This window comes from Equus caballus, chromosome 1 (genome assembly GCF_041296265.1).
Source record: "Equus caballus isolate H_3958 breed thoroughbred chromosome 1, TB-T2T, whole genome shotgun sequence".
Taxonomy (NCBI): Eukaryota; Metazoa; Chordata; class Mammalia; order Perissodactyla; family Equidae; genus Equus; species Equus caballus.
In genome coordinates, this window is record NC_091684.1 from 116,803,271 (window position 1) to 116,825,640 (window position 22,370).

Genomic DNA, 22,370 nt, shown 5'->3' on the forward strand with positions numbered 1-22,370 from the left:
GTAGGTTGATAACCTGAGTTCTTGCTATTTGTGTTTTATGCACATTTCACAGCAATTTGAATGCATCTGTTAGGATTTTCTTAACATTTGTAAACTTGTGCTGCATACTAGGCTAAGTGTTTTATCATATGTTCTCTCTTAATTCTTATAAGTGTTTGAATATTATTATTGTTCAAATATTTTTAAGATGTGGCACCTGAAACTTAGAGAAGTTGAGTAACTTCCTCAAGCTTAGGCACGTAGTAAGTGGTGAAGCTGAGATTTGAATCCAGGTAGGCTCACTGCAGAATCTCTCCTCTTAACCACTACCATATGCCACTCCTCTGCAATATTTGAACCAACCAAACAAAACTGAGAATGGCTGAATGAGAAAGCATTTATTGAACTTTTATGGAAGACCTGTGTATAGTGTACATTGATTATGCTATAGAAGCTTTAATATACTTTCTCTGTATATTCATGTGCTCTGTAAAGTATGTGGTATCTGCTCAATTTTAAAAATGAAGAAACTGGCCAGTTTAAGTGAGAGATTAAGTGACTTGGTCAAGATCGTTAATAAATAATTCATGGCAGAGCCAATTAAAATTGGCTCTTTTAACCCCAAGGCTAGCATATTTTCTGTTACACTGCTTAAGAACTGTGTTGACTTAAAAATAAGAACTTTTCCCTTGGGAACATGATTGGATTTAATGGTTATATGCCAAGTATAGTCTTGTTCTTACAAAATAAATCATAGATCTTCAATGTTTGAAATTATACCTTGAACTTAGAGGATAAATAGATGAGGAAATTGAAATACTTAAAAATAAATAATAGCTTTTACGTGTATGCAAAGTAAAGATTTTTCTTTATGAAACATTATTTTAGAAGAGATAAAATGGGAAAATATCTTGCAAATTCATGTCCATTTTATAATATCTCTGAAGAAATCAAATAAAATGATAATATTTTGATATCTTCATAGCTTTGGTAGTCAGTTGTTAGCATTTATAGGATTGCATCTTGATCTTGCTTAATTCAATGCCATTTAATTTTTTTCCTTTTGTTTCTTTCTTGGTTTTGAGAGGACAAATGAAAATTAAGGTAATAAGGCAACATAAAATAATGCGTATTAAATATTGATTTCTTTTAGCACCAGAGTTCAAGACTTTATTTTACCAGTAGTTGTTACTGCCTACTAAAAATCAGTGAGAGGCTATTAAGCTTAGTATTAACAGTCTAGCTCCTTCATCAGGATCTGGCTTTGGAATAAATGGTCTTTTTCAGAAAGCCCTTTTCAGAAAGACTTAGTCTGAGGCACGTTCTAAAAAAAAGAGAAAATCACCTATCATCTGTCTTCTCTTTTATGCTGTCAGTTGATGATATGGAATGCCTTTTGGGTACTGAATACTTGAAAGTAATGCTGTAGTCAAGTTTCTTTTGGTTGATGGATACACTATTGAGAGCTGTAGCCGTGGAGTTTCTTATTACAGTGGAGAAAAAACCTGTCTCACTATGTTAGCAGAACCTTTCTGAAACAGATATTGAATTTTGATTGGTTGGCTGGATGTGAGAGAATTTTGAAGCAGTGTTGTAAGGAACTTTTGAATTTTAGGAAGCACTGAGTAGCTAAATGAACAAGCTTGCTTTGCCACTGTCTCCTGCTTTATCTTTGTTACAATCATTTATTAATTTGCCTTTTATTTTGCATATGATTATGATCTGTGTATATTACAAGAATTGATTGTTCATCTTTCAATGCTGCCTTCTATCACCCAACACTGCTGTTCAGCAGTTTTTAATTGAGTGCTCAAGTCACACATCATCACTTGTAAAGACATGCTATACTGGGTACCAGTAGAATATCAGAAATAGTCAGCTTTCTTTAGAACTGCATAGGAAACTCTTTCATTTTTAAGGCTCTGTATGTGTTTGTCGTGTGGTCTATATTTATTTACAGGACATTTTTGTTTCTATTTTTAGCCTTCTGTATCATCTGGTATTTTGACTTAGAAGATTTTGGTCTTATGAGCATTTGTACATCATTTTTATGTCTGGAATAAAAATTATGAAATGAAATGATAGATCAAGGAAAGAATATTTGTGATTTGCTTTGAAAATCACCTACCTGAAACATTTTAAATGGTCTATAATTTACTTGTCCTTTTGGGAACAGATTATAATTGTCTCTTAAACTATCTGTATGTATATATCAGGTAGCATGCTTTCTGCTGCAAGTAACAGAGAGGCTAACTAAAACAGTAAGAATTTTGTCATCTAACAAGAAGTTTAGAGTTAGAATGGTTCCAGGGTTGGTTAATTTAGGTCCCTCTTCTTTCTTCTCCCTGTCATTTTTGTGTTCTACAGTTTCATTCTAAATTTCTTTAGTTTTCCTTCCCTACTGGCATATTCCCTAGGCATTGTGTGGTTGACCTAGACTCTGTTTATGCCTTTGGGGAGAAAAAAGCAATAATTAGTCATAGACTTCTTTGCTTTGGATTCTAAAGATCCTAGTTTGTTTTCTGTTTCATCTTTTATTTTCATTGTTGAAACCAATGGAATATGAATTGTCTTCTAAGTATCTAATGATGTTTATTTTTAAATTAAAATATACATCACGGAAAACGAACATTAAAAAAGCATAGAGAATAACAGTTGTTTTCTCTGTAGTCAGAAGCCCCTCACACAATAAAGAATCCTGTCAGTAAATCCAATCCATTTGTTGTGATGTCTGTGATATAAAATTAAAATGTATTAAAAAAGAGTAAATGCTCTTGATGAAAATGCAGTGTATCCAAATCATGAACTTTCAATCTAGGTAAATTAAGAGACAATTCTTCCTTTTATAAAAGAAACCATGGGTTTCTTTCAAATAACTACCTCTTGCTTGCATTATAAATGTAAATTTTTTATAGGTTTATAATATCTGATGAGTTTCTCTGTCTTTTTGAATTAGCAGAATTTAAAATTGATCTTTTGGTTGCTTCACTACTCCCCTTTTTCGGCTCCTTTCCCTTTTAGAGCTTCCCCAGGTGGCAGCCAAGCCTGTGCTGCCCTCATTAATTTTATGATGAAGAAATGGGTACTTGGAGTTGGAATAAACTGAGTAATAATAATGAGTATTATTTTTTAAGCTCCTGATATGTGCCAAGTGCTGAACAGGTACTTTATCTCCATGAATCCTCACAAAACCCTATGTGAAATTTATTATTCTAGTTTTACAGATTTGAAAACTAAGGGTAAGAGAAATTTGTTTGACTGTAGCCCAAAGTCATGTATCTAGTAAATAACTCTGATGCCCGGAAAGTATACAGGAATTTGTGTTTGTGTGTCGCCAAGGGGGTCTCTCTCACATCTTTGGTACTGTCCCCCAATGTTTCTTGTGAGCACATAGAACATGTCCATGGAAAAGAACACATTCTCCTTTGTCTAGGGTTTCCAAAGATTCTAAACTGTCACACTAGCCCACTCAGCTTTTAAGAATACATTAAAATGTCTGCTGATTTTTTTTTTTTTACCAGCTTTTGTGCTAGCAGCCTGTTTCTCCCATGTTCTGCCAAGATGAATCAGTTAATGTGTCCTATCTCCTCAGAATGGCTTGTCATCCTTTGGAATTCCATTCACATGGTTGTCTTGTAACCTCAGCTTTTTGATAACACTCAGGGAAAGTTATGCTTCTGGAGATTATTGTCTCTTTTTCTTTGTTAAGATAGGAGCAATGTTATCTTGAGGCTTTTTTTGGGGGGGGGATGGTGAGGAAGATTGGCCCTGGGCCAACATCTGTTGCCAGTCCTCTTTGCTTGAGGAGGATTGTGGCTGAGCTAACATCTGTGCCAGTCTTTCTCTACTTTGTATGTGGGACACCACCACAGCATGGTGTGGTGAGTGGTGCGCAGGTCCATGCCTGGAATCTGAACCTGTGAACCCTGGGCTGCTGAAGCAGAGCACGTGAACTTAACCACTATGCCTGGGTTGGCTTCAGAGCTTTTTAACATTCTTAGCTGAAGTCGTATAAAGTGATTTTTAGGGGTTTTTTTTTGAGCAGCTGGACTTTAAAAATCCTTTCTTGTGTAAAATTGAGAATGTTGCAAAAAACATTATATTGATTAGGTGACTTACTCTCATTGGCAATTAGTGTTAAGTGCATATTAAGTACATAATATTGTTTTAGATAGGGTTTTTGGTTTAAACTTTATCTTAATTCTCTGGAGGTACACAATCAAATTAGTTGAAATTGAGAGAATTACATCTTTTGTTGATAAATATAATGGAAATATAACAAAATTTCTTGGATAGATTTATTGTTAGTTAATTATACAGAATAATCTCTCCGTCCTACAAATAATAATATGAATATCCTATGAATAATAAATTATTGTCTTGATTTCATTTAGGAATGAAAGGCTGGACTCTGTTAGGGGTCTTCCTTCTGTTTGTAATGGCCACAGGCTTGTTAGTAGAACGAAGCTGCTTAAAGATTTTTGTTTACATTCTGTGACTATAGAAAACAATGATCATAACCTTGGATGCTATATAGAGCTGTAATATTCTTATGGGAATGTATAAGTCTCCTCTTGCTTCTCTGCTTTTGATATATTTACTGTATTATTTTTCACATATAGCTAAATATTGAAACACTTGAAGTTATGTTCTTTACCCTTGGCTGTTCTGAAAATACATTTCTCTCTAGTCGTAGTCAATAAATACCTTAACAAATAAACAGGGCAAATTTCACTGAGTTTGAAGAGTTATTTTCTCTGCAATCTTGTCTGTTTTACTGTCTGGAAATATAATTATCTTGAAAACATGCAAAGTTTTTACCTTGTGGTGATTTTCCTTCCCTCTAATGATACTGTTGAAAATGAGATCCTTGCCTGCATAAATATCGTGTAAAAAATTATATCGTGATGCCTTTGTCAGTCTCACTTCTTTTCCTGACCAGCTTTGGGACTTTGGGTAGGCTTCCTGTTGTTTCTGGCTGTGGTTTACTTAAGTATAACAGAAATGGACATGGAACCCATGTCTCTTTCTAACTGTTGGACGTTAAGAATTATAAAGTAATATGACAGTTTTGGAAAAAATGTTTAGTGCAGATGAGTGTTACTAATCAGAACTATTATGGGTGATCTTCTGTTAATCCAGTCAAAGATGGGAAGTTTTCCTCCATACTCCTGTTTAGATGTCACTGGAAAGTAGTAAAGATTGTTTTCCTGGCTCTGATTATTGATGATTGTCAGCTGACTTTTTATTGCACTTTGTAGCTACAATATATATATTTACAATTTTTTTTTTTTAACTAACCAATACAGACTTTTAGAATGGCAAAGTAATGGTGCCTCTGGGCAGCTGTGGAATTGTTATTGTGTCTGTACTATGTGGATAGGCCAGACAGATCCTTCCCTTAAGTTGCAGAACATTTACCATGATTACTGTGAGAATGACAGCAGAGAGGTACAGTAGAGCTTACCCACTTGCTTTGACAAGATTTGGGAAAATTGATGTAGGATTTTTCTTTTAATTCTTTGGAGCATTTTTTGGTTTCCCTGAAAGTGCGAAAGAAATTTTATGAAGAAGAAAATAGTATCTTATCTAACCAGTAAAGTTGGATAAGTATAACCTTTTTTCCCCCTGATTGACATCTTTCATAACTCTTTTGATGTCCTTCAACTTTACACACTCTCATTTCAATGGTGATTTATATTGTCTGCATAGTAGTCACAAAGATAAAATCAGTCTTTGTTCAGCAGAGATTATAATCTTCAAATGATACTTTAGATTTCATTTTTAAAAGTGTTTTATAAATATTAATTATAATTATGGAATGTTAGAGTTGAAGTACTGGCGACTAGCATTTATAGAACTTTTTGTATGTGTTTGGCACTCATAAGAATTTTTAACATATCTTTGCATCTATTCTTTGGAATAACCATATGGTATATGTCTTATTATCTATAGTTTACAGTTTGGCATAGAGAAGTCAAATGACATTTCCGAGGTCACACAATTAATAGCAAAGCCAGAATAAAACTTCCCATCTTACTTAAAGTCTGTATTGGACATCATTGGAAGACCATCATTTTATAATTGTCATGGTATAGATTGGTTCAAGTAAGAATCATCAAAGGGTTCTAAATCCAGGGGAAAAGTTTGCTGAAGAGTGGGCTATTTATATGCCTTTCCAGTAAGTTTAACATGTCTTCCCACAGATTGCTTGTTATTGCAGGAGGGAAGTAGGTCTAACAGCAGAGAAATCAGATGACACAAAGAGACATCAGCAAGAGGTAGATAGACATCAAATGCCTCTGGATATGATACCCTAAGAAGGATATAAGATAACTCATAGTATTTTGGTGGGAATTTAGATGTGAGGAGACATCAGACACATGCAAATTGAGAAATATTCTATACAGTAACTGGCTTGTATTGTTCAAAATGTCAGTGTCATGGAAGGGAAAGGCTAAGCAACTTTTCTAGATTAAATGAGACTAACGAGACTGACAACTAAATGTAATATGTGATCCTGGATAGATCCTGTACTGAAGAGCAGGGGAAAAAAGCTCTAAAGAACATTACTGGGACAATTGACAGAGTTGGAATATGTTAAAAATTGGTGAATCTAGGTAATAGTTTTGCAGGAATTCTCTATAGTATTCTTGCAACTTTCAGTTAGTTTGAAATTATTTTAAAATAAAAAGTTAAAAAAATTTTTTTTCTAAATGGTTGCAAACATTAGTATACTTGCTGAAGACATTCTTTATATTTTCTTTTAAGGCAATTACAAATTGTAAATTGTGCAAGAATAGTATGCTAGGTCAAGGAAGATCTGTATCCTAAAGTATGAGCAAGCAGGAGTTGGCAGCTGTAGCTTGAAGAGTTGTGGTGCCCCTGGCCTGGCCATTAAGGATGCAAGGGAGAAGGAGGGAAGAAACTAGGCTATAGGAGTTGTGGTGGGGTTTCTTTATCTTGCTGGTGTCGGTAGTCCTTGGCTTCTTCCTTCTCTCCCACCTTGCTAACTTGCCAACAGAGAGATAAAGGGTTTCGGTGGGAGGGCTGGGCCAGCAGCCACCAGACTGCTGACCTGGATTCAGGGTCCCTAATCAAGGCTGGTGCTTGGCATCTGAGAGACCATCTGCTCTGGGAAAACTGATGCAGGGCTTTAGCTTCTGATCCTCTCTTACTGAGGCAGCAGAGTATAGCTGTTAGAACACTCTTCTTGAGTCACATAGACCTGGATTGAGTCTTGGCTCTGCTTTTTTAGCAACTGTGACCTTGAGAAAGTGGTACTTATTGCCTAGGCTTCAGTTTTCTCAGATTTAAAATGGAAATAATAATAATGGCTGTCTTGTGAAGAGGTTGTAAGAACTTAAGAAGATAATGTGTATAAGGTGCTTTCCTGTTATTACATACCAGGGCCCTTGAAAAGTTCATTTCTCCATTCAGCCAACTAATATGTAATAGAAAACGTATTCATTGTCTGAATCCTATGGTTATGAACTTACTTACCTGATGAACTGGCTGTGAAAATATTTTGAATATTATGGAAGGATACTCGAAAGGCCTGATAGAAGATTTTTTTTTAAAAGTATTTCCCCCAAATTGGATGGCAGAAGTGAATGGAAATAGTACCCATTTCCCATGACTGTTTGAAAACTGCCAAGTATATTTTCACATCTAAGAAGAAGGCTTCAGAGTCATCTTGAGGCAAAAGTTTGCTAAACAAAAGTTGCTTACTCTTTTGGTTAGGAATTTTTGGTATTGCAACCCTATCAAAGAAGGTTGCCTAGATCTTTCCCTTTTCTGATTAAGTACACTTGTGAGATGGGATTCTTTGATCTGATTTACATTAAAATTAAAAATTGGGAGTTAGTTTCCTCAGTAAAATGAAGCTGAATCTCCTTTAATAATTATTTTTTGCAATCCCATTCATTCTTATTACTGAAGAAATTATTTTAGTATGCATTTTTACAAATCAGGTAATGTGATTTGTTGTTACTTATAGTTACCATGATTATATACCTATTATATATTATATACGTTTTATATATAAAAAATATATATGTAGTTACTATATAATCATGGTACTTATAGTTACTATGATTATATATTATATATTATACATGTTATAAATGTGTATATATTTACCATATAATCATGGAAATGATAAATAATAATACCATGATACACACATACACATATATGCATACCAGCATTGTTTAATTGCTTCCATTTTACTTCATATTTAATTATGTTTTCATTATTTTAAAGACTATCTTCCATTTGTGGCAGGTTATACTAATTTTTCTGTTACAGCAGTAAAGAAATTTTATATTTAAATATATTTATTAAAGTGAAAAAGGGAATTGATGAAAAGAAAAATTAGGTAAATCATAATGTGCAGAGTGGTACATAATTGGGAGAAGGATTGAGAAGTTAGTACATAAATGACTACGGTTAAGGCAGCTGCTTTGTTATAGTAGAAAAGTTCCTACCTGTTTGAACTGACTGAGACTGGATGGTTCACCTTTCTCTGGCTTTCAGTTTCTTTGCTGAAGGAGGAGGGGTTACAGTACAAGAAGATTTCTAAAGTAATTTGAAATTTATAGGATTCTACCCTTTCTCAAGCATCTTGATTGAAGTTTGGTAAAGAAAAAGTTTAGATTAAAATGGTTCCTGGAACACTGGATTTGGCACTCTTTCTCCCCTTTCTTTTCATTGTTATGCTATTTACAGAAAAAGGAAGAAATCAAATAAGAGTATCTACTAAGCTGAAGGAAAAAAATTTAAACTACATATAAACTGTATGTAAATTTAACACTGTATTTGTTAATATATTACATATAGCCTATATATAATATTATATATTATGTATTAGTCTAATGACTATATATACTAATATATATTATAATATTATAGTATATTGTATATACTCATGTGAGTTTATATAATATATATTAGTACTTTTATCTATTTCATGTTTAGTTTGCTTTTTTATATTTAAAAAAGGATATAACCTCGGATTCCAACTTGATGTTCATTATTGGAAATTAATTACAAGATATTTTCCATTTAATTTTTTCTCCTGATTTCTATTGTATATGCACAAAAAGGTATTAATATGTTTCATGGGAAGTAAATATGTAAAATAGCTGGCACACAGTAAATAAAATACTCATTTTTTTATCATAAATATTAATAACATGTTATATACCCGGCTTGGAAATATATTTGTTAGTAGTAGTAATGAATCACTTTCCCGAAAATATTTGTGTATGTACAGTATTTTATTCTAGCCTCGTGTGGTACGTATAATGTGTGTAATTTCAATTTTCCTGTTATAAAAACAGTTACTTTTAAGTAGAAATCGTCAGGTACCACAGGTCTTGTAGCTAGTTTTGTGACATGTTGAGGGCTGGCATCCAGGATTTCTCACTCAACTTGTAATAGACCTTCTCAGTCCGATAATGCTTTGAAATTCCAAGCATTCCAAGTTGTGGAGAAAGAGTAACTGGAAATTGCGCAAAATGCTAAAGTAGAAGGAACATTTCAGTAATGTTTTAAGTTCATGCTTTCTGGTTTTCAGGCTTTTTTTTCCTTCTTAATTTTAAAACCAGCCATTAGTTTTTGTTGTTTGTAATAACCTTATTTCTGATCACAATAATGATGTTTATTTAAGAAAAATAAAATGAAGAAAATTTTTTTAAACTGTCCACAAGCTATTAATTTCCATAACATGAATAGACGGTACCATCTTTTGTCTGTTCACATATTTGTCTACAGAATTTATAAAAGCAATATTAGAATTATGTATTTTCTGCCCACAACAACATATTGTGAACATTTGTTATAAAATGTTTTCACTATTTTCATTGCATTGGGATGAACATTCGCTTCCTTATAATTTTCGTCATTGTCTTATTATTTCCTTAGTATAAATTCTTGAAAAGAGAGTGGATTTTTCAACGGAAGCTGAAAATCAGATATCTTTTTCAATTTTTTTAATTGTTTAAAAACCTTAGTCTAGATGATAATTTGGGCTGTTCGTTTGCAGCAACAATAATGTTTTGTTCTTTGGGGCCTTTGCTCTCTTTCCATTTTACATTTTATCCCTAGGTGAGGACATTGTGTCCCACAACATTAATGTTATCTCTATGCCCAAGACTCCCCAAAGCATATTTTTAACTCTAATATCTGAGTCTTATATCTAGTTTCCTATTTGAGATTTCCAGTTGTATAGTCTATCACCATCTCAAGTTAACATGTCCAAAATTGAATTCTTAAGGTTAAAGAAGTAAGGAATCATGAGAGATTTCCTCTTGATATATACATGTTTATTTATTAAAAAGGTTCAGTTGTTGATGGCACAGTTACTTTTTTTACAAAGTTTATTTTAGTAGCTTTTGAAAAAATTTAATATGCAATTGATTTATCAGAATCATCAAAATGGGGTGTTCTGATAAACTCAGAGATTGGTGTTTATTTATTAAGGGCCAAGTTTAAAAAGTAAAGTTTGCCTTCTGTTTAAAGTCCATACTCTTAAAATATTTATTTGCTTAAGCAACAGGGTTCTTTAAAACAGTAAACAAAATCGATTTAAAAAGACTTAACATTGATCATTAGTATTAGTATGAATTGGTGACTCTGAGTACTGGATTCTGTGATATCTCTTAAATTAAGACAGCAGGGCTCACATTGGGAATCTTTTTTTAAATCTAGTTCCTGATTTTTAAAAAATGACATACAATTTCAATTAAGTGAGAGTTCAAACTAATTTTTTACTGTGTTAATGTTGCCTGAAGAAAGATACAGGCCTTGGTATTTAAATAGGGAGATTCCTTTTTTTTCTCCCTGGGATAAGATGTATTACTTTCTCTGTGAGGAAAAATGCCCATCTGTGTTTGCTAAAGATTGGTTTTAATTCTAAAGGTGGATTTTAAATGTTGCCATTTCCACTAAAACTCCTTTATCTTTATCGTATAGAAAAGTCAGTACTCATTTGACCCAAAGAGTTCGTGGTTAGCTTGAATTAATAAAATCTGAATCCTGCAATTATTTTAAAGGTGCGTACATACTTATTTTTGAGTATTTGTATTTTTTGAAATTGTGGTAATGTATACATAACACAGTATTTACCATTCTAACCATTTTTAAGTGTTCAGTCCGTGACATTAAGTAAATTCACATTGCTGTGCATCAATCACTGCCGTCCTTCATCATCGCATACTGAAACTCTGTGCCCATTAAACCATAATTCCCCATTCCTCCCTCCTCCCCTCCCTGATAGCTACCGTTTTACTTTCTGTCTCTATAAATTTGACTACTCTAGGTCTCTCATATAAGTGGAATTATATGGTATTTGCCCTTCTGTGACTGACTTATTTTGCTTCAGATAATATTTTCAAGGTTCATCCATATTGTAACGTGATAGGATTTCCGTATTCCATTGGATTGTTTCTACCTTTTGACTGTTGTGAATAATGCTCCTCCTGTGAACATTGGTGTACAAGTATGTTATTCAAGTCCTTGCTTTCAATTGTTTTGTGTATGTACCTAGAGCTGGAAGTGTTGGATCAAGTGGTAATTCTATATTTAACTTTTGAGTACTGTTTTCCACAGCAACTGTACCATTTCACATTCCCCAAAACTGCGCACAAGCGTTCCAGTTTCTCCACATTCACATTAATGTCTGTTGTTTTCTGGGGGTTTTTTCTTGTTTGTTTTGATAATAGCCATCCAAATGGATGTGAAGTGGTGTCTCATTGTGGTTTTGATTTGCATTTGTCTCATTTTTGGTAATGTTGAGCATCTTTTCATGTACTTATTGGCCATTTGTATATCTTCTTTGGAGAAACGTATGTTCAAGTCCTTTGCCTATTTTGTAATTAGGTTGTTTATTTTGGTTGTTGAGTTTTAGGAGTTCTTTAGGTATTCTAGATATTAACCTTGTGTCAGGTATGTGATTTTCAGTTGTTTTCTCCTATTCTGTGGGTTGCTGTTTTCCTCTGTTGATAGTGTCTATTGACACTTTTTGACATTGTACCATGTATGTGTGGATTTATTTCTGGGCACTCTATTCTTTTACATTTGTCTAGTGTCTGTTTTTATGCCAGTACCATATTATTTTAATTACTGTAGCTTTGTAGAAAATTTTGACACTAGGGAGTGTGCGTTCTCCAATTGTGTTCTTTTTCAAGATTGGCCATTTGGAGTCCCTTGAGATTCCAGATGAATTTCAGGATGGCTTTTCCTATTTCTGCAAAAATCACCATTGGGATTTTGATAAGGATTGCATTGGATTTGTAGATTACTTTGGGTAGTATTGACATGTTAACAAAAGTAAGTCTTTCAGTCTGTGAACATGGGAAGTCTTTCCATTTATTGTGTCATCTTTAATTTCTTTTATCGATTTTTTTAGTTTTTACCGTACAAGTATTTCACCTCCTTGACTAAGTTAATTCCTGAGTATTTTATTATTTTTGATGCTGTTGTAAATGGAATTATTTTCTTATTTCAGACTGTTCATTGTTAGTGTATATAAATGCAACTGATTTTGGTTAATATGCTTATTCTAACAATGTCTTTGTGGAATCTTGAGAGGATTCTACATATAAGATCGTGCCATTTGCCCAGATAATTATACTTCTTCCTTTCCAATTTGGATGCCTTTTGTTTTTTCTTAATTGCTCTGGCTAGAACTTCCACTGCATTATTGAGGAGAAGTGGTGAAATCAGCCATCCTTGTCTTGTTACCTATCTTAGAGGAAAAGCTTTCAGTCTTTCACCATTGAGATGGTTGTAAGCTGTGAGATTTTCTTATATGACTTTTGTTATGTTGAGATATTTTCCTTCATTCCTAGTTGGTTGTTTTTTCATAGAAGGGTATTATATTTTGTTATTCTTTTTGTGTATCACTTGAGATGATCATGTGGCTTTTTTCTTTCATTTTCTCAATGTGGTATATCATGTTAATTAATTTTAGTATGTTGAATCATCCTTGTATTCCAGGAGTAAATCCCACTTGGTAATGGTCTATAATTCTTTTAATATGCTGCTGAATTTGGTTTGCTAGTATTTTGTTCAAGATTTTTGCATCAGTGTTCATAAGGGATATTGATCTGTGGTTTTCTTGTAGTGTCTTTGTCTGACTTTGGTATCAGGGCAATGCTGATCTCATAGAATGAGTTGGGAAGTGTTTCTTCCTCTTCTTTTGAGAAGAGTTTGAGAAGGATTGGTGTTAGTTCTTCTTTAAATGTTTGGCAGAACTCACCAGTGAAGCCATCAGGTCGAGTACTTTTCTTTGTCAGGAGGTCTTTGATTACTAATTCAATGTCCTTACTAGTTATAGGTCTATTCAGCTTTTCTATTTCATTTTGATTAAGTGTTGATAGGTTTCATATTTCTAGGAATTTGTCCATTTTATCTACGTTATCCCTTTGGTTGGCATAAGTTGTTCATAGTACTCTTACAATCATATTTATTTTTGTAGAATTGGTAGTAATGACCCCACTTTCATTTCTAATTTTAGTTATTTGTGTCTTCTCTCTTTTTCTTATTCCATCTAAGCTAAAGGTTTGTCAATTTTCTAAACCTTTTAGAAAACCGGTTTTTGGTTTTGCTGATTTTTTTCTTGTTTTTCTCTTCTCTGTTTATCTCTGTTCTAATCTTTATTATTTCCTTCCTTTGTTAGCTTTGAGTTTTCCCTTGTGGCAAAATCACATCATCTTAATTACTATAGCTTTATAATAAGTCTGATAAATGATGGTGTGTGAGTCTTAGCTTTATCCTTCAAGGTAGCTTTAGCTACCTTGTACCTTTGTATTTCCAAGTGAATTTTAGAATAATCTTGTCAGTTTCTGCATACAATAAAAGAAAACCTGCTGGTATTTTGATTAAGATTGCATTGAATCTCTAGATTAATTTGGGGAGAATTGACATCTTCACAAAATTGAAACTTCTCAGAATCTGCAAACATGAATTTGTTTATTATTTAATATGTTTTAAATTTCTCTCAGGATCAAGACATTTTTTGTTTTCTGTGTTTGTTTTAGGTAAATTAAATAATAGCATCTTTTATTTTATTTTTTGCCTCTGAGAATGTTCCAGTATAGAAGAAAATTTTGAAGTTGAAAGAAAGAAAGGAATAATTGCTTGAGTTTAAGACCTGAACAGGAAAGAAGGCAGAGTATGTGAGACAGATGCTGACGGGTTGATAATTGTGATGGCAGGAATTTGAGGAGCTTCTCTTCTGATTGCCTCCCCCCCTCCCCCCACCGTCGTTAAAATAGGTAGCTCAAAGTGAGGATGAGGAATAAGTGTTGGAGATGTGAGGAGAGCAAATGTGACATAAAGTAATCAACCAGGAAATTGAAAAATGGAAGCTTGCTGGGCGGTATGAAGGGAATATTTAAGGTTTAAGGTTCATGACATTCGTGAACTTAGTCACATTAATTAGCCTGGTTAGCATGTTTGTTTATTTTCTAGCCATATTCAGCTACATGGGAGCAGGCCCTCAGGTGTGTGGTTTTTCCAGGAAATGAGGGGGAGGGGGAAGAGCAGGGGCCAAGGGAGTGGAGTTGGGGTCTAAGAAAATTAAAGTGGATAAGGAGGAACATAAGGAACACAAAGTGGGTGAGGGACACTGAAAACATGTTAGGCTTATTAAATTGTAGCACCTAGTGGGATTAAAAGATTGTTGCAATTAGGTTATTAGAGTGTATGGGTTGGAAATATAGGAGGTGTTGGTTAGTTATACATGCCAATTTAGTTTCGATATAAATAATTTACTGTACTCAGATACTTGTTGGTTATTTGTATTAGTCTTCATGTGATGAATATGTGTATAGGATAGTTAAGAATAAGAAGTTCATATTCCTTTATCTAAGACTTTTGGGGCCAGGTAGGTTTTGGATTGTTTCTTTTTCCCCTCTATTACTCTTTCCACAGACTTATCGGTTTTGTTAGTCCTTCCAAAGAGCTAACTTTTGGCTTTGTTGATTTCTGTTGTATGTTTGTTTTCTGTTTCATTACTTTTTGCTCTTACCTTTATTTCTTCATTTGTACTGTTTTTGAGTTTAGTTTGTTCTTTTTGCAACTTTTTCAGATGGTTGCTTATCCTTTCCCCATATATGTATTTTAAAGCTATAAATTTTCCTCTTAAGCATGGTTTTAGCTGCATCCCATACATTTGACATGAAATATTTTAAATAGCACTCTATTCAAAATATTTTCTAATTTTAACTGTGATTTCTTCTTTGACCCATGGGTTATTTAGAAGTTTATTGCTTAGTTTTCACATATGTAAGGGTTTTCTAGTTACATTGTTGTTATTAAAATTCGTTGCTTAGTTTGTCTGAGCTCAGAGAAACATGTCTGTTCTTTGAAATTTGTTAATCCTTAGTTTATGTTCCAGCATGTGGTCACTTTTGGTAAATGTTTTTTATGCACTTACAAAGAATGTATTTTCTGCAGTTGTTAGGTATAGTGTTCTATATGTCAGTTAGGTCATTGATTGTAAAGTTTGAATCTTTTTCTCTTTCTTCTGTTCTGCTTGTTCCTTGTTTTTTTGTGCTTGTTCCATCAGTTACTGAGAAAGCTCTGTTAAAATCAACCTGCTAGAATCATGGACTTCACTTAGTTCTTTTGATATTGGCTTATATATAGGGCATACTCTTGTTTTTTAGCTGAAATTTATGTAGAAAAAGTATATTTTTATACCTGCAAAATTCATTACAGTATTTTAAACACTGGTATATGGGGAAAGTCACAAATTATATTCCAAATGCAATTTTTAGCACATTAGAATCACATGTAGACTTTTTGAAGCATGTGCTGAGTGTCAACCAAGGGAGTGTGCATCTCTGATGTTGCTAGTGATAAAAAAGATGTTAAATATTATAAGCCTTTGAGCTGTTATCTGCTATGTGTGTTTGTCTTGAATAAGTTTCTAATTGCCTTTCATATATGAGTCTTAATTTTGCCTGGATTTGTAGAATGCACAAAAAATGTTGAGAAAGTGTTAAATTGTGGAGAAGGAAACAAAGCCAGTGAGAAAGTTATTGCCTATGAAGTCATGTAGTAATCATTTTACATCCTAACCATGATCATTTACTGTTATAAATGGACACCTTGTGTGTTTAAGTTAAATTTTAAAAGAGAAATGATTGGGGATTTTGAGTTCCTATGTAACATAACATTTCCTATTTAAAATAATGGAAAATAAGCTCCTGGTTAGTTTTTCACTAAATATCCGATTTTCAGGAACAGATTCCTGACTTGTAGTGTTATTAGCTGCATTCAAATTTAAAATTGCTGTTATCTTCCTGGTGAATTGAGCTTTTATTGTAGTGAAATGTCCTATTTTATCTCTATCCCACTGTTCCACTGTATGTCTGTGTATCTATCTCATACATTAAAGTTGACTGTGATAAAGTATAGCCACATAAGCTTTCTTTTGGTTTGTGTTTTACATAGTATATCTTTCTCCTTGCTTTTACTTTCATTCTTTCTGTATCCCTATATTTAAGATACATCCTCTGTCATCATCATATAATTGAGTTTTGTTTTTTTAAATCTAATTTGGATTATTTATTAATCCATCTTTTCCTCCTGTGTTAGCTTTTTAGCTACATATACTTTTACTTTTCTTGTGGTGGTTACCCCAGAAATTACCAGTGCATCTTTGATTAATTGAAGTTTAAAGTAAAGTAAATGAGTACTTTTCCTGTTTCCTAGTCAATGAAAGCATTTTAGAATACTTTAACTTCATTTACTACTGTCTGCAATTATGTACTATTAGTTTTGTGTAATATTTTTTGTGTAATATTTTAAATTCTACAAAGAACTATTATTTAGTCAATATTCATTTAGAATTATTCACATATTTACCATCTTCATTGTACTTCATTTCTGTGTGCATATCCAAGTTGTATCTGGGATCTTTTTTTCCCTTCTACATGAAGAAGTCCTTTTAGTGTTTCCTGATAACAAATTCTCTATTTCTGTTTGACTAAAAATGTTTCTTTTGCCTTGGAGATTTTTTGCTAGATATAGAATTCTAGTTTGTCATTTCCCCTGCGCCCAGCACTTTGAGGATATCATTTCATTGTCTTCTGGCTTATTTATATAAAGAAGTTAGCTATAAATATTACTGTTATTCCTAAATCTTTTTAAAATTTTTCTGGCTACTTTTAAGATCTCTCTCTGTCTGAGTCTTTGTCTCTCTACCTTCCCATTCCCCTTTTACTTTGTGTCTATTTGTTGTTTTCTTTGTATTTATTTAGCTTGGAGGTTTGTAGATCTTTGTGAATCAGTGGCTTGATGTCAATCACTTTTTTAAAGTTTTTAACTATTATGCCTTTAAATATTTCTTCTTCCCCATTTTTTCTCTCCTTCCTTTCTGGGACTCCAGTTACACATATTTTGGATCTTTTCTTCATGTTTCATCATTTTTTCACACTCCTTTCTGTATTTCCTGTTCTTGTGTCTTTTTGGGCTTCACTGTGGGTATTTTCTTCTTTCCTGTCTTTTTGGTCATTAATTATTTCTTCAACTGTATCTGACCTACTGTTAAACTTATTCATCGACTTCTTAATTTCTGTTTTCAGAATTGTATCTTTCAGTTGTATGTTTTCCATATTTTTATTATTGTATGCTAAAATTCTTTGTTTTTTAATTCTTTGAACATATTAAATTACTTAAAGTCCTTTTCTGATAACACCATTATCTGGATCTACTATGGGTCTATTTATATTGCCATTTTTAAATTGATGAGAACAGATACTATACTTGATCTTAGCCAAAAGGCCAAGAAGCAATTCTGTTGCCATTGTTAAATCCTGGTTTTCAGTCAGGTCTTGACTGGCTTTTTACTTTTGGACTTTTTATGTGAAAAATGATAAGGTGATCTGAATTTCTCGATTGATATTATCTCTTTTGCTGATAAGATTAACTTTTGCTAAAATCTTTTGAGATTTTACTGGCATGCAACTAGGCTAATGAGACCAAGTAGCCCAGATTACCTTAATCTAATCAGGGATTGAGATGTACTTCCCTTCTTGTGTGGCCTGGTCTATTTCTGATTTACCTTTATACCTAGGGTGTAATCTTTTGGATTCCCTCCAGATTCCTAGTGCATTTACTGGGGCAAGCCCTGAGTCTAATTTTTACCACCCATACATCTCTTGAAAGATCTGCTTAGCTTCTCAGTCTCGCAGCCAATGTTTTAACAATCTACAAATGACTTTAGGGGGAAAATGAGTCTAAAGTCTGGTCTCATCTGTTTCTTCCCGATCTCAGCCCTGCAAATTTTCACTGTCTCGAAAGTTCTCTAGTAGTTTTAAACAGATTACCTTTAGTTTTGCTTTTCTAGTTGTTCTCAGAGGAAGGTTGGTTTGAAGCAACCCACTCCACCATTGTCAAAAGCCAAATGCTCAGATTGTTCTAGAATTCAGAATTTTTCAGATTATACAAGATAATACAGTGCATATACCTTATAGACATTAGCTTAATATCTCTGCAGTGAAATGTGTGGATATTTATCTTCCCTCCTACAGTGCAAGTTTTCATAATGGGAATTAGATACAGTGTGATCTGTTAGGAAACATGATTTGGAGTAAGCCAACTTCTATTGCTTACATTGCAGTCTGTTGAGAAAACAGAAGCATTCTACAGCTCAGCTGCTTCTTTGGTTAGTTCCCTCCAGAGACTAGCTGTCTTTCAGTTCCTCTAATGTTTCTTGTTTCCTCTTGTCACGGGGCTTTTGCTCATGCTATTCTGTCTGCCTAATATGTACACGCTCATAGTTGAGTATGAGGCATGTTCTCAGGGAAACCTTCTCTGACCCATTAATTTAGGTGAAGTAAATGAACTTTTCAACTTTGAATTGTACAAACTCATTTATATGGTGGTTGGATTAATGTCTGTTTTCCCCTACTAGACTGTGAACTCTGTGAGATCAGAATTCATCCTTTTTTCTTGACCATTTTATCCTGGGTGCCTAGTTCAGTGTTTGGAAGCACATTTTTTTTCAAGTAGGTGATCAATTAATACATTATAAGTTGTTAGTAGATGATCAGTTAAATGTTTACATGAATGAAGAAATAAAAGAATGAGTAAGGGAAGATATGTAAAAAATGCCATGCTGGTGATAATGATGGTAGTGATAAGAATTGAAAAGCTCATTGCTTTTAAGCAAAAGCCAGATTTACTCAAACACTGAATTTGCACAGTACAATTGAAGTTTTATAGGTATACATATACAATATTAAAAATAGTTCAGTAAAATTCCCCTGAGAATTTATTATTGCAAGTGTTTTAGCATTGGTCTCCCATTATTCTGTAAATATTTTATTATGTAAGTTTTGAAGCGCTAGGTTCTTGACACAACTATCCTTCAGAGAACGACAGATTATGTCATTGCCAGTCATTTTACTATAGAGATAAGTGGAATAAAAAATCCTTGTTCTTGAAGGATTCACAGTCTCAGAGGAAAATGGACTTGTGATTTATACACACATACTCACAAAGGTGCTATGGTTTATTCTACCAAGACGAATTGGTCTTGGCTTCATCAGGGAGATGACATTTGAACTGATAACTGAGGAGTTCATCAAATGGCTAAAGAAGTAGTATTTCATTCAAGTGTATGTTATTAGGAAAGCATATAGTGTCTTTGTGGCTTGACAAATAGTAGTTATTCTGGCGGCCAGGACAATTTGCAAGAAGGATTTGTAAAGGCAAATTGGGGTTATCCACAGATTATTAGTTCATCCTTTGACATGGAGGCCATCAGAAACTTTTAAGAATATTCTGTAATGTTCAACAGGAGAAGTGCTGGAGCAGACTCCCTGACTTTGTAAGCTCTGTCCCTTACTGTGTGACCTTGGACACATTACTTAATATCTCTGTGCCTTAGTATCCCTATTTATAAAATGGAGATGATAATTATAAGTAACTCAGAAGATTGCAGTTAGGATTGAATGAGTTAAGACATATCAAGTACTTAGAAAAGTGCCTGACACCTAGAAAAATCTCAAGTGTTGGCACTTCTTGCTGTTACTGTATGCATTCAGAAAAACTCAAAGGTTGTAATTGCACTATTTTAGCCAGAACTAGAGGCACAAAAAGATTCAAGAGATATTTTAGGGGTAAAATTAACAAGGCTTCAACTTATTTACTAATTTTATAAAACCAGAAATTTCAACTAATAATGCTTTCTGTTTGCAGCATAAAGCACGTTTGAAATTTGTATAACATTTCATGATTTGCAAACTTATAGAACTTAAATTTTCTAATTTGTGTTTTCTTTTAGATCTTATAGAAAATTTCAGCTGTAGCCCTTGGACTAGAAGCTGAAATAATAGAAGCTGTGTACGATGCTTTAGGGTATTGAAGAAAATAAAATTTTGAATTAAATATTTGGAATATAAGAAAGGAAAGGTGACTGAAAATGGGGCGGAAGAAAATACAAATCACACGCATAATGGATGAAAGGAACCGACAGGTAAATGAAAATTTTAATTTATCTATTTAATTGATGTAAATATTTTTTTTTAAAGGAGCATAGGATAGAATGTTTGAATTTTTCTTAAATTTAATTTCAAGTCTAAATATTTTTATCTCGAGACTAAATTAAAATTTTTAGCAATCAGAAAGTTTTGGCTTTATATCATTGAGCTTTAAGGAAACTTTTTTTCTTATTATAAACATTATATATGTTAAATGTAGAAAACATAGGCAGAAAGAGAAGTAAAATCACCACAGTTCCACCACTACCGTTTGTTATATAAATTTATCATAATTTATTTAGTGTTTTGTACATTTGTTTGTTTGATTGTTAGTTTACTACATGTTGATCATTATTTTAATGATCACCTCTATTTTCATAATTAGGTAATACCTGAGTTAACTATAGTTATCGGTGAATGTTTTCCGATCAGTTAAGTTTTCTGATCAACAAATAATGAGAATTTTTCTTACGTGTCTTAGTTTTAATTGATAAAATATATTGAATTTAATTTTCAGTACCAATTTCAATAAACTCTTAAAAATTCAGGATAATTATAATGATGCTGATATATGAAGACCAGAAGTTGTAAGAGTTTAGAGCAGGAGTTGTCAAACTATGGTCCATGGGCTGGCTGCGTGTTTGTATAAATAAAAAATTATTAGAACACTGCCATGCGCATTTGTTTATGTGTTGTTTGTGGCTGCTTTCCCATTACAACATAGTTGAGTAGTTGCCCCAGAGACTATATGGCCCATAGGCGTAAAATCTTTACTCTCTAGCCCTTTAAGAAAAAGTTTGCCAACTCCTTGGTTTAAAGGAAAGAAAGAAAAATAATTTCATAGAATATTGTTAAGAAACTATTAAGCATATGCAGGAGGGAGAGATGCTGTCTCTGGAAAGGATGCATACCAGGAAGTGTTTCAAGAACAGCTGTTATCTGGAAGCTTACCAGGAACAGAACAGTGTTGAAGATGTGTTCTGCAAAGTCTGAGTAGTAGTTCACCTGGTTAATATGGAAGTAATTGGAGACAAAACTCAACTGAGCATCTGGTAGAGAAGTTAGTGGGAATGATTAGTGTTGCTGATAGACCGAATTGAAGCAGGCCCTTGTTTCAGCTCTTTAAGATTCCTTAGCTAAAGTGTAAGGCTCACACAGTATGATGAAGTTGAATTAAATAGGGAAGACTAATAAAATAAACATTCCATCATTCCAAAGGAATGATGCTAAGTAAGGCTGCAAGTAAGTTTTCCTCCACAAATCTGAAGATTGTGACATGTACGGGAGGCGTGGGGACTGGTTTCGTGAACACACGCAGTATAAGGGAGTAACACAAGCAGAGAAGTAGCAAAGCACGTAAGATCTCCTGAGGTCTCATTATCCCATAAAGAGTCATGTTTAAATTGAGCATAGATAGACTGGCTCTTCCAGTGGAAAGGATGCTACATGTTTAGAGAGAAAGGGGAACTAAGAATATGTAAGTGACTGTGTAATGGAACTTTTTAAGTTAAAGAATTGCGCTTGTTAAAAAGATGGAGCCTGCCATTAGAGCTCAGCAACTAGAATTAGCTTAGCCTGTTCCTACCTTAAATTTACCTGTTAAGACAGCTTCTTTCCAAGTTGCCAAATGGGGCAAGGGTATCTGAATTTCTCCTGAGATGATTTTGGCAAAGAATGCAGAAAAGATGTAGAAGAGGTAGTGGGTAGTTTACTTTTCAGGTTAGATTCGGCACAGGCACAATTTGTCATAAATTAAAAGGACATCTTAATTTTAATGATTTTTGAGTTTGTGGATTTTAAGTTAAAAGTTTCATTATTCTTTCATTAAAAGGGGAAAAATTATTTCTATGCAGAAGAGAAGAGATGTCATTTATTCATCCAAATTTGAAT

The 22,370-nt window shown here is 33.4% G+C and overlaps 1 protein-coding gene and 1 pseudogene across 23 annotated transcripts in view; one reads left to right on the top strand and one right to left on the bottom strand.

Moving 5' to 3' along the window:
- Positions 1-22,370, top strand: part of MEF2A (myocyte enhancer factor 2A) — a 167,645-nt gene that overhangs the window by 50,988 nt on the left and 94,287 nt on the right. For 13 of the 23 annotated variants that reach the window (XM_023622122.2, XM_070249676.1, XM_023620750.2 and 10 more), the window contains exon 2: positions 20,285-20,476. The exons of 4 other annotated variants lie outside the window; for them this stretch is intronic. In XM_023622122.2, coding sequence (XP_023477890.1) covers positions 20,423-20,476 — 54 coding nt within the window. In that variant the 5' untranslated portion in view covers positions 20,285-20,422. Of the gene's footprint in view, positions 1-10,961; positions 11,037-20,284; positions 20,477-22,370 lie in introns of those variants that run through there. 6 more of the 23 variants (XM_070242967.1, XM_070246842.1, XM_070240545.1 and 3 more) reach the window with 2 other exon arrangements.
- LOC111769786 (U2 spliceosomal RNA) lies at positions 17,653-17,790 on the bottom strand (annotated as a pseudogene).